This window comes from Zeus faber (genome assembly GCF_960531495.2).
Source record: "Zeus faber genome assembly, chromosome: 19".
Taxonomy (NCBI): domain Eukaryota; kingdom Metazoa; phylum Chordata; class Actinopteri; order Zeiformes; family Zeidae; genus Zeus; species Zeus faber.
The window spans coordinates 16,693,798-16,707,085 of NC_137206.1; the positions used below are offsets into that span (position 1 = coordinate 16,693,798).

The 13,288-nt window shown below is 46.7% G+C and overlaps 1 protein-coding gene across 1 annotated transcript in view; it reads left to right on the top strand.

The window, feature by feature from the left end:
* The window catches only part of stau2 (staufen double-stranded RNA binding protein 2), a 96,841-nt gene extending 85,644 nt beyond the window's left edge, over positions 1-11,197 (top strand). The window contains exons 14-15 of the mRNA XM_080019895.1: positions 8,964-9,029; positions 10,577-11,197. Of these exons, the coding sequence (XP_079876021.1) occupies positions 8,964-9,029; positions 10,577-10,612 (102 nt within the window). The 3' untranslated portion in view covers positions 10,613-11,197. The remainder of the gene's footprint in view (positions 1-8,963; positions 9,030-10,576) is intronic.
* The last annotated feature ends 2,091 nt before the right edge of the window (positions 11,198-13,288 follow it).

Sequence of the window (13,288 nt, forward strand, 5' to 3'; positions counted from 1 at the left end):
GGAGGAAGAGGCAGTAGGAAAGAGGTGTAAAACGCTGTCTGACTGCCGGTCCTCTCCTGTTACCGGATGTCCTTGTCCACCAGACATCCACACTTTCTCATACATACTTACTGCCGCCTCTGACAGGAAAATATAGGGGCCCTGTGATGGAGCATAGGGGATTAGAGTATGCAGCTGGTGGTTGTCACAATAACCCCCCTCCCCCCCCATCTTCCTCTTTTTAATCACCCCTGCATACCTCTTTCCCTTGTTACTCTTCTCTTTCTGTTGGAGCTGTGCTCTGCTGTAACTTTGTCTTAGGTTCTAAAGAGGAAAGTGTCAGCCATTGCTGTTCGGTGTGCAATAGCTACTCCATTAGAAGTGACATTGCAGTTTCAATAATACGTTTAATCCAATAATCCAGTTGATTTAATTTGGCTAGTCTATAATGAATAGTATTTAATACCATTCAGAAGGCCCTATTACTCACCCACAAGCGAAGAGAGTCCCAGACTACAGTAACCGGGATTGCTAAACAATCATTTTATCGATTGAAACTGAAGGAAGTGATTAAAGAGATTGATTCTGGTTTTGGTGTGGGCTGCCATTGCTTCCACACTCCAGATGTACAAGGTCTCGTTCTCAATCTGCACGGTGGCTTGACAGCAGTCAGCCAATTGTCTCAGCCATCGCATTTGCATCCAACCCGACCACTGTTTGGACTATTGGCCAACCCCCAAAACCGTAGTCTTTATCAATTTATCGTTATTTTAAATCTCACGTGTCTAGAAATTTGAAAATAGAGTGAAATGTAAAAAAGAGAGAAACTGGGGGATAAAACTATTGAAGAGCAGCTGGGTGTGACCATGAAGAGAAAGTAAAGAAGATAACGATATCAGAGGAGATCACGGAAACCCCCTGGGAACGATCTGTATCTCACCGCTGATACAGCAATAAGTGCCTCGAGACTAGCTTTCCTCCCACTGCTTTCCATGCCGCCCATAGGGCATTCTAAGCAGAGTTGTGGGGATTATGGGAACTTAATTGCCTCCGGTACGGAAAGGTAAATCTCCACAGGTGGGGAAGAGGTGATACAATGGCACCGTGAAGTCCCACAGGAAAAACTGGATGGATACAGTTACTGAGCCCAATCTGATGGGTGTTCCCTCAGTCCCCCCTGAATTTACTATTGACCGGCCTGGGAAGTGAATCATTGTTACGCCTTTGAAATATTGAGTGCTTCATTGTATCTCCTAATGTGGAGTGGAAAGCATCTGGTCTTTATTGGGTGAATATTGTTATGACAGTGCTATTAAAGAAAGATTAGTATTTCTGCATATCAGCCATACAAGTCCAGCTTAATGTCAAATTAAGTCATTTTTTGGTTGGCTGATTGAGTCACAAAGGGATTGTCCACCATAGACCATGTCCCGTCAGCTGAAGACTGTCAGTTTGTGGTGGGGGAATTTCTGTCCTGTATGTTGAATGTGTCTGGTATGCGTATGTGGGATGTGTTACTGTCAAACCATTCAGCTGTTCAGGACAAAGAGGCAAGTGCATTGTTTCTCAAGAGCTTTGTCGGCGTAGTGATTGGTCATGTTTGTGAGTCAACGGCCTTGAGGCAGCATTTCACATCACTAATGCATTCTTCATGCACTGTTCTTCATTTTATATGTATTATTCATTCCCTCTGAATCATAGACCTTGGAATGATTTAGCAATTTGAGTGCGGCAAATATAGATTCCGTTGCCCAGCCTCCCCGCGGAAAAGGAAGTGTCATTGTTTTCTTTCGTGCTAAGAGTGAAAGTGTCATAGTTTCCCTGAAAAAAAGAGTCAGTTTTGCATCATCGGACAGTGATAATATAGAGAGACAGGGTAGTGGAGTGAGAGGGAGAGTGGTGATATGAAACAATCCATGTCCTTGCTATATTCAGACAAAAGACAAAAGACCTCAATGTCGTTCCCTACACCATTGAGCAGCCAGTACTCCCCATACTTGACTTATTTTTGTTGGTAGAATGTGTGAGCTTTATTATCAGTGAGCTTTACTCTAGATTGCTTTATTATCTGACACTCATAACCGCATATATAGATCTACCAAGCAACAAATCTCACCTATACCAACTTTCCAATTACCTCATTAGCTTTGTTTAAGGTTGCAGTCATACAGTATTTTCCGAATAGAAAGTAACTGCAGTTTCAGAAAAATAATAAAGCCCACGTCTCATCATTACTGTTACTTGACAAATTTCGATAAGTCAGCCCATTTTAAGTTGATAAGTGGGCCCCTCTAGAGTAGCCTTCCTCCGGCTATATCTGCTTTTGCTCTGAGGTGCTATGCTGACAAGGCAAGGGTATGGTATGCTGAGGTGCTCCTGCCCCACACCCTCCACCCATATGTTTCGTATTACGCCCTAGGAGGTGCCACGCTCAGCAGCCCGGTGAAGGGTGGGGATAAAGCAGGCCTCTCCGGCCCAAATGACGCATGACATGGCGCTGCGCCCTGGGCTCTTATTTATGGCTTCCCATGTCAGAGAGGGCCCTCTCCCCTGGGGAGCCCCATGGACGTTACCCACTAGCTTAGATCAGCCAGCACTCTGCATTTTGGGCCCTCACCAGCACACACACACACAAGCCTCTATCTCAGGAGTCCTAATTCCAACACCGGGACTGCATGGTGTAGTCGGTTTATGATGTATCATGCATGTTGAGAAGAGAACATCATAGACCTGGGTGTAGATGAATACGGTCTCCAAACACATTCTCACATGCATTTATTTGGCAGTACTGATAGTTGCTACGCAATAGCCCAACAACTGTTGTGGGACATATGAAGTGCTACTTCTGTGAAATTAACGTAATGTTAGGCTAGAATAAAGTCTTTGCCAGGCACACACTGCTTCTTCTATCAATGCCTCTAATGGAAGTTGTGAAATATGGAGTGAGAGTGAGGACGAGATTTGGTGAGAGGATCTGAGTGCATTTTTACTGGTGTTACTCAAGAAACCATTTACACGTCGCACCACGTCATCAAACAGACACATGCGCGGTGAACACACACACACACAGGCACACACGGGTTTTCTTCATGAGTTATCGAGGAATGTGCCAGTGATCTCTCTCCAGAGCTTTGAAGTGGGCAGAGAAAGAAAGAGAAGAATTTAGAGGAAGAAAATGTCAGGAGATGAGAAGAACTTAGAGACTGGATGCCAGAAGGAAAGATGGAAAGGAGAGGGAGCAAAATATGCAGAAGATAAGTTTAAATAACTAAATCATATGAAGATGGGATCTTCACCACTGTGCCATCGACAGTAGCGAAGACGGAGTTAACACGGGATGTGACGGAGAGATGAGAGTGCGGTTTGCTGGGATATACTCTCCCTCGGCATCTCGTATTACTATGCTGTGAGGAGTGAGAGTGGGTGCACCGTCAGGGTTTTATGTGGCCTTTTGAAAACAGAACAAGCCCTCTGCAAAACAATACGCGCAGCCCCCAAACGTCCTCTGACAACAGGCTCCTCTTTTCTCCCACATCCCGAGGCTTGACTGCCCATAAAATGCACTGTTTGAAATCCACTCAGGTCATTGTTTAGTCTAGCAGACATCCCTTAGATCATTCTCATCGACGGCCATCCCGCAGCCCCTTCATGTAACGTGTCCTCCTACTCCGCAGAAGTTACTTGGCATCAAAGCGGTTCATCTCAACTCATGATCAGGCCCTTTATAGTGTCGTTAATGACCGACAGTGAGCGTGTTATTGCTGAGGAAGAGCATGAATGGTGATTGTACGATTGAGCAAACAAAAGCCAGCAGTTTGGGTTACAGTCCATCTGCCCCGGTGTCGTCTCATGTTCTGAGAAGTAACCACTGGGCGAAGGGCTGTAAAACAATGCCGTGGCTTGTGTGCGCAGAAGTGTGTGTGTGTGTGTGTGTGTGTGTGTGTGTGTGTGTGTGTGTGTGTGTGTGTGTGTGTGTGTGTGTGTGTGTGTGTGTGTGTGTGTGTGTGTGTGTGTGTGTGTGTGTGTGTGTGTGCGTGCCTCTTTGTGTGTGAATGTGTGTGAGTGCATGTGGGTTTCGTGCACATCTATAAGCGCACCTGCGGACTCATAGACAGCCCCGGCCGTTTAGGGTAATTTCTTGTTCTGCCAAAAGACCACAGGAGAGATCTCCCCGCGCTCTTGTCAGTAATGCTAGAGGAAATCAAGTTTTCACTCTCCCGCCTCTTACTCCCTGGGTTCAGGTGGAATACCAAACACATGATAAAGACAGTGACAGCGGATCAAAGGAGAGACTACAGCCTGCTGCTGATGGTCTTGGCCGGGCCTGATTAGGAAAGGATTGGTTAATTCCAGCTGGAATGGTTGGAGCCAGAGAAAGGTCCTGGGAATCTGGATCGGCTGCGTTAAAAGGGAACGCACCAGCCATACTGAGAGATTTGCTCGTCGGGTTAAAGCTTGGGCCTGTGTCTGTGCTTTCATCTGGCCCCCACCAGAGCATTGGATGTACTGTATATGGAGCCCGGCAAACAGTCGGAAAAGACTTGCTTTCTTCTTTAAATCCTGGATCTTTTAGGATTATAGGACCTGGTGTGTGTGTGTGTGTGTGTGTGTGTGTGTTTGTGTGTGTGTGTGTGTGTGTGTGTGTGTGTGTGTGTGTGTGTGTGTTTGTGTTTGCATTAGATAATGGGAGGCTGAGTGATATGCTGGTGGTCTCCTCATTAAGACCTCCCCGCGGGGTCTTTGATTGCTGCTAGAGAGATGGAGATTGAAAGATGAAGGGCCTCCTCTTCCCTTCAATCTTCCACTAGTTTAGCCTGGTATCTTTGTACTACTCGTCTTTCTGCTTTTATTTAACCATCCCCCAAACATTACCCTGCTCTTTTGCTGGATTCTAGTGGTCCAGCAGTGGAGACTGACAGCGGGGTCTGATTTGTTGGGGTCGATGTGATTCAGCGATCCATCAGATGTAGCGGGGCCATGCCGGGGCTCCCGAGGGACCCTTCCTCTGTTTGGCTAAGCCGCTGAAGGAAGTGAAGACTCCATCAGGGAAGCCATTAAGAACGCAGTAGGTCCAGAAAAATGAGCCGCACTCGTCAGTCCACATCAGGAGCTCGGCCACGGTCGCAGATCCTCCTTGAGAACTCGTCACATTCCAAAGCTGTTTGTCCAAGCCTTTGAACTAGGGATGGCCAGATAGATGAATGAGGCTATGTGTGAAGTAGCAGCTTTTCTGGCATATGGCAGAAGCTCCCAGTGTTTGGCCCGTGGTGAGAGCAGGTTTGTTATCTGAAGTCAAGGTGGGAAGAGAGGTGGAGAAGGAGTGATGAGGGGTCTTCACTAAGTGCTCCTCAGAGATGGTCAAGGGTGTAATGGTTAGTTGACAAAATCTCATTATCTGTTGGCGAGACCCATTTGTTGGGATCCCCCTGCTCAATTCCGCCGCCGCCGTAACCCGCTGCCCTCCCTTCTGCCCTGACTTCTTCTCGCTTTCTTTCTACCTCCCCTTTTACATTCCTGTGACATAGATGGACCACTTCCACCTTGTGCGTCGCCGGCTTAGACTAAACATACTCCTCTGGTGTTGACCGATCAGCGTGGCGACCGCCTCCAGCGAAGGCCCTCTTATCTCATTAGAAAAATAATGATTTCACTGGCTGCCGTTCCCACAGATAGATGCTGTATTTGTCTTGGGGCTTGTATCCTTCACGGGGCCTGAAAGCCCCAGGTTTGGCTCCTCCAGCCCTCATGCCTGCCTGTCGTATATCAGCAGCAGCACTCACGTCAGCCTGCTGATTTATGGCTGTTTATTCCCCCAGTCAGCCTGCACCAACAGATGGGCCCTGGCTATTTACTCAGGGAGAGAACAATCCTTAGCAGATTGAATAAATACAAAAACCAAGCAGTGATTTGGGTTGTTTGCCATTACTTTTTATTTGCCAAATGAAAAAGGCAGAAAGGTGCTTTAGACAATGGTGCACAGTGATGGTCCAGGTGTCATGGTGTTCAGGTCTCGAAGGATCACATGTCTGCCCCTGGTCTTTGCTTATCTTCATCACTCTTTCCACTGTAGTATATGTGGCTGACTATCCTGTGTTGACATTATTGTTTAGCATGAAATTTGTCGCATGTAATTGTTGAAATGTCTGTTTCCAATATATTCTCTTGAAAAGTATATTTCTAATAACAACCCTCAACTGTCAACTCCTGGGGTTTTAAGCCGTAAATCTCTTGACCTGTCATTTCCTCAAAGAGAAAATAAAATCAGCATAAATTACATTCTCAGGGTGTTTCCATTGATCCTTGACACTCTGGAGATATTCTATAAGTAATAGCCAGGTTTATACTTTTTACAAAGCTGCATTACCTATGCACAATGTGCAGAACAGAATATCCACCACAGATGGGATTTGTTAAAAAATAAAAAATACATTTAATGGATACAAACCAGATTTTGACCCCTGCAGCAGTCTGTCTTAAATTACAATTCCACTTGACATTTCTCATAATCTGAAGTGAACATCACTTTAGAAACAGTTTTGTATTAAAGAAAACTGTCAGTAGTCAGTAACATCCTCCCCTGCACGTAACATTCCGCAGAGACAAACTGATCCGTGTGCAGATGTTTTGTCCTTGCAAGGTCTTTACATGATCACCTTCGCATGAACGTGAATTTTGATTTATTTTTACCCGCAGACATCCACGTCTTCATATGTGGCGGGGAGGAATCGGAGTTCAGTGTTATAAGCATAATGATGAGGGGAATGGCTAACTTAATCAGTGCAACTTTGCAAACATGATCTATAGGGATATTATCTGGCAGAGGCTGATGTAGGTTAGTCTCTTAAACAATCATCCACTGCACAGGTGCGACTCTTGCCTTTTTTTTTTTTTTTTTTTTTACTTGTAATTAACTAGTGATAGATTATTTGGGATGCGGTCTAGTTTGTATTGCATAGTATGAATTGTACTGTATATACCTTCGATTAGACAAGTATTGCATATATTGTAATATTTTTCTTGTTTGGAAACTATCTGGGAATCCAGGACACAAAAATAGTGGGTACCTTAACATGTGTGGTTCATATAGTACATTGTACATACATTGGTATTTAATTAGTATTTTAGGTTACACTATTACACACATTTCTTCTAGGAGACATTACATCTTGAGATATGGGGGAAAGTGTATTTTTTAATCGTGAAATTCAATCTATTTTTGTATTTGCCTCACTGATATCTAAGCATCTTACCATCTCTATGTGCACACCGCCATCACCCTCTTCCAAATATACTGTAAATCATAGATGGTGGAAATGGTCCAAAAGTCTTTTTTTTTGTTCAGTAAATATTTCCGTATTGCCCAATCATGTCCGGAGTGCTTTCTCTGTTACTCTGACTCGCTCTCTTTCAGAAATCGGAGGCTTAGATTGAAAGAGTGTGTCTGTGCTAGACACACTCCTTTCTGCTCCGCCAGAACCGCTGTTGTCCGCTCAGCTGGGAGATGTTGTACCCCCTTCCACTCAAACTCATCCCACGCTGCCAGGGTGGGAGAGAGAGAGAGCGAGAGAGAGAGAGAGAGAGAGAGCGAGAGAGAGCACATCTGGAGCCAATCCTTAGAAATGAAGAGCAGGATCCCTGTCATGGTTTTTTTGTCTGGCCTGTTTAGGATCAGATTGGCTCAGCGGAGCCCAGTTTAACTTGGCACACTTCAATCCTGTCAGGCGTCAACCGGGTTTCCAGGCCCGTTGTCCTGCTCCCACATCGCTCTACTTCCTAGTTCCCTTGACCACAAACGACATCAGTGGGTCAAGGTTTTTCGTGTCGCCGTCCACTGGTTTTGCTCCATGAAGGCAATACGCCAATTGTGGTGACTTGATTCCACATTAAATGTTTAATTGACCTTTTGTTCCCTGTTAACGCTGTGCAATGGTGCACACTGCCCTCTTTTTCTGTAAAACCCTCATACCTGCACACGTATATCCTGCATTGCACCGGCTCCGCAGCGCTGGGATGGATGGATAGAGGACACTGCTGGAGGTGACACTGGCTTGTCAGGGACGTTGCGTTGGTCCCGACCCTCTTCACATCACCAGCGGCCCTTCCAACTGGCACCAACTCGGCTGCGGCTCCAAGCAGGAAGGAAATGACATCATGGTGTTTCAGATCCAGCCTTGGCAAAAGGCGCTTGCGGATAATCTGAATGGCATATTGTTGTTTCATGGGTTGGGTAACGAGATATTGATTTTTAATGACAAGGCGTCATTTCACAATGCGTGACCAGCTCTGAGTTTGTACCAAATGCAATTTTGACAGAAGATTGAAGCTGACTAATCATCTGGCAGTGAGGCAGTGGGAGACACATGATGACAGCATTTCTGAAATGCATAATAGAACCTAATTAAGTCATTAGACCAAAACCGATGAGACAATTACTTGGTCAGTGTGCATTTGTCGTTGTGGAATTCACTCGTGGCCATAACGTACAACGTACACATTGTGATGTTTATGTGGATGTCTTTCCTGTATGTCGAGCTTTTGCTTGACACCCCGGACCAAACATCCGTCATTCCTGCTGCATTTCTCAGCCGGCTTGATTTATACACATGGCAGCCCCTGTGGCGTTTTGCTCAGCACTGGTCTTCAGGAATAGAGATGTCGCTGGATGGAAAATGCAGAGCCACCAAAACACAAAGTGGAAACGTAAACCCAATATCTGTAGATAAACAGTAGGGGAGAAGTGCGGGAAAAAAACATGCGTGGACACAGCGTAAAAGGCCAGACGAATAGTCGGGGAAGGAGAGCCAAAGACAATGGGCAGAGAAGGGGAAAGTGTCCTGTCGGCATCGGGTTTCCCAGCACTGGTGTTATTTGAAAAGCAGCTGAAGGGTGACACTCACTCCCCTCCCTCCCCATCTCTGCCTCTCCCTCTATCCTTCCCTCCCTCACGCCCTCACTTGACCATCTGTTGCTCTGTCTCTTCTCAGGCTGCTCTAAGTGCCTTGAAACAGCTGTCGGAGCAGGGACTGGACCCGGTGGACGGCCCCATCAAGGTAGGTTAGGGCGCGGATCACGTCAACCACCTCCCGGACAGGCTCGCCACCTCGCGCACACGGCAGGGAGCTTCATCACTATGCAGGAACCCCCCCCCCCCCCCCAACACACACACGCACACACACACACACACACACACACACACACACACACACACACACACACACATACCTTCAGGCTAGCAGAGGACAAACGCCTGTCATATTGAAAGCCAGCATTTGGCTGGTCCACCTTTTCAGCCCACGCACGTGTCTTAGTATTTCCGCTAAACATTATTCCCCCCCGGGGGGGAAAGCAGCAGAGGGCGTTTACATTTACATGTATCTCCAAATGCATACTTTGCATGATGACTATCACTGCTCGGGCCCAATTGTTGCTGCTGCCAAAACAAGGGCCTCCTCCGCTGGCCATCCAGAGCCAACAGAACCTTCCCTCTCTCTCTCTCTCTCTCTCTCTCTCTCTCTCTCTCTCTCTCTCTCTCTCTCTCTCTCTCCTTGCCATCCAATGACGAGGGCGGGAGGGAGGGGAAATGGGAAAAGTTGGGAAGGCCGTCGGGTCCCGGAGACCCGGAGGAAATCACCGGCAAGCAGTTTCGGAGTATTTTGATAGTAGGTGTTCCCTGGGAAAAGGTTAGGGAGGGCTGTTTTCTTACAGCCCCCCTCATCTTCTTCTTCGGCGCTGAAGAGGAAGAGAACAAAGGGAGGAAAAAACGGCCCCGGCCCAGCAACGGCTTCATTTACGTCACCGTCGGAGATCAGGAGCAAATATGGCAGCACTTGGCCCGTGTGCTTTGACCCGAGTAGTTAATCACTCAGCAGTCACATCTCTCTCTCTCTCTCTCTCTCTCTCTCTCTCTCTCTCTCTCTTGCTCTCTCTCTCTCTCTCTCTTTCCCTCCCTCCCTCCCTCCCTGTCTCTCCACTGGTCTTTACCTGTGACAGTTAATAATTGACTTCTCGGAACTCACACCACCGCTTTCACAGGCGGGCGGGGGGGCTATTCAGTTTTATCCTGCGCGGATCTGAAGGTTGTTGTCATCACAACGCCCTTTAACCCTTCCAGCCTTCCAGCCAATTCCTCTGGCTGGGTTGTGAATAAAACTCTCGTCGGCCCTGCTTCGCCACCCGGGAGATGGGCCAGTGTCTCCGTTCCGTCGGTCAGGGAAGTCCGAATCCTGCCGGAAACTCGCTACGGAACAGAAGCCACGGCTGACCCCCCCCTCCCCAAGAGTTTTGGGGTGTTGAACAAAATGAGAATTTCAAAAACAATTGGATGACATATAAAATTTCCTTCTGAAACAATATACTCCCTGATGTTTTCTAAACCCGTGGGTAGTATTTCCAACTTTTCGGCCGCTAGACCAGGATGTCCTCGAAACATCCCTGCCGGTTCCAGGGCCGCTGCTTAGTAGCAGGCCCTGAGCTTTGACCCCCCCCCCCCCCCCCACTACCGCTGTGTTTATGAAGAAAGTCAGGTGACCACCAAGACTCCGCCCCGACTTCTCCCTCAAACCGTCTTTTTGTCCTTTTTCTCTTTTCTCTCTTGCAGAGCAGCGAGGTGTGTGGGAGGGAGGACGAACACTAAACAGACTAACTCAGGCACCACCACTCAGGTCTGCGAGGATACAAAGGCAGTCGTCTAGGAGCTGACCCCACCCCACCCCCCACCCCCCTCCCTCACCACCACCCACCCCCAAAACCCACCCGTCACCCCCCGACTCCCGAGCGCCCCTTTCCCCAACCACGATCGCCGCTGCATCCTGGGTAAACCTGTCGACATGCAATAGGGTGGATGTGCACCGAGGAAATAACCCGACTACAAGAAAAGACAAAAATACACCATTACCTGAGTCTATGTGAAGACAACACTATCCTAACCTGTTACATTTAAAGCATAATTTCAATGGAACAAACAGAAACAAAACAAAAGTATCTGATAAAGCAAGCGACGGATTTCAAATGATATCAAACCAGACAAATGCATGGTACTGTATTAAAATCGAGGAAAATCCAAAGTGCATAGAAAATTTTCCCGTTGGGATAGATGTGTGTCGGTATGGTTAACAGCAAATATGTACATCATGCCATTGAAATACAAAGGAAACATTTTAGTGGGAGAGAACCAACCTTGCAGTACCAGTAGATTATGGGTTTTATTTTTTTGGGGGGGGTGGGGGGGGGTTATGTTTATTTTTATTTTTTGTTTTGTTTTGTTTTGTTTTGTTTTTATTAACCTAACAATGCTTGAGTACTGTATTTAAAATTAACCAATGCCAGTGCTGTGGAAGTTGTAGCTGTTGTCTTCATATATAGTCACCCAGCTTACCTTGTACGCTGACATTGAGGAAGAAAAAAAAAACAAAAAAAGACTATCTATATGGATGTGTATGACTTGCAAGAATATCATATTTCGAAGAAAAAAAAAATAACGTTAACACAAAAGTTTTTGTTTTTTTTCATGTGGACAAAAAAAAAAAAAAAAAAACACAAAACGGACACAAAGTGGTGTTAGCCAGTAAACCAGTAGGAGGAGGGACGGCTGGCGCCGAAAACCTGTTCACTGGACCGGGTCCTCCTCCCCAGCGAGGGAGGCGGGGGGACTTTGGGGTGTCGTGGAGGAAGCCGCTCGGACCCCCCGGTCGAGGGTGGAAGGCCTTTTGGGGGTCTCTGGTGCCACGAGCCCCGTCTCTTCACGCCGAAGGACCCGATGGCCTTTGTTGGTGGTTCTATGCCAGTGGAAAGTTCCGCCCCAACCCATCCCTTCCCCTCTCTCTCTCTCTCTCTCTCTCTCTCTCTCTCTCCCTCCCTCTCTCGCTCTCTCTCTCTCCCTCCCACACTTTTGTCGATCACATCTACACCCATTGTGTGTGTTGTATTGACCCGCTGAGGCATCAACCGGGTGCTTTTAATGCCTGCGTTCTGCAGAGACGGCTTGGATCACTTTGTTCACTGACATGGAGGATGTGTCTTCTTGCCTGTGAGTGTAACGTGTAATAACAAGGCAGTGTCTGTGTTTTGAAATGCAGTAAAATCACCTCGGTTCATGTGGAAAACAACGCCCTTGGTCTTTGTTTGTTTTTTTTCCCCCCTCTCCCACACCAGACGTCGCACCGACACCCATCCCACCGACGACGCGCTCGCGATGAAACACCGTTTCGTCCAGCGTCGTCGTCATGAAATTGCCCTTTTCCCACACATTTTGATGGATAAATGAGCACATTCGCGTCCATAACTACACCATTTCTTCCATGGTTTTATGAAAGGTTTTATGAATTTTTGAGATCAAGTGTCGTGAAATATATTTTTGGCAGCAGATTGTACCCAAGGGAGAATTTCATCCATCTTTTCTGGGAAATTCAAATATAATCCATTCAAATCAAAGAAAAAGGAGAATGTTTTTTAAGAGAGAAGCTTAATTATTTTCACACTCAACCTTTCAAATGAACACCAAAAAAGGGAACTGGGAACTTCGACAGATACTCATATATCAAAATTAGATTTTGTATCCCGGTGATAAGAATAGCTTTGTCAGAATGACCGATATCATTGTTCTCATGAACTGTCGGGCCACGTAAGATCTACTGATGATGTCAGACGTGTTGTGAAAGCGCTCAACCTTGCAAAGCGTTACTCAACTCAACTGTAAATCATGTAGCAATAACTTCCCATTCCATTGGCAGCGCTTGATTATTAAAATGTTCTTTCCCCAGGAAACCTCAAGGTTACGATCTACGTAAATGACAAAAGTTTTGATTTATGCCCCGTTTGGTGGCACCGTCAAAGTATTGGTCCTCCAGCTTTAGATGTTTTTCTGGGTTTTTTGGGGATGTTTTTCCTGGAGTTTTCTCGTCTGACCGATACGTTGGATAACATATTAATGAATTACTCAGTAGCGATGAGATGCTCCACATCAGATGACCACCTCAGGACTGATCAGCATGAGAACAAAGCGGTTTCTCTGTTTAGAACAGGAATAGACTTTCATAAACAAGTCATAGGTCGATTAGATTAGATTCTGTTGATTGATGGCGGAGCCTAATTTTGATCTCCTGATTTTTCCGTCCGCGGTCACCACTGGTTTAACTCGATCGCGTCCTGTTGGACGGTCCAACGGTCGGCAAGTACCGCCGGGCGGGCACAATCACCGAGGTACACCCCCTTATTTCCATTCATCCCGTTCCCTCGTGCCGTTATGTCACCGTGACTCGCTTGCTATTCGTCGCTCCGCAGATTCCCCGATCTTAGCGAGGCGAAGGGGACG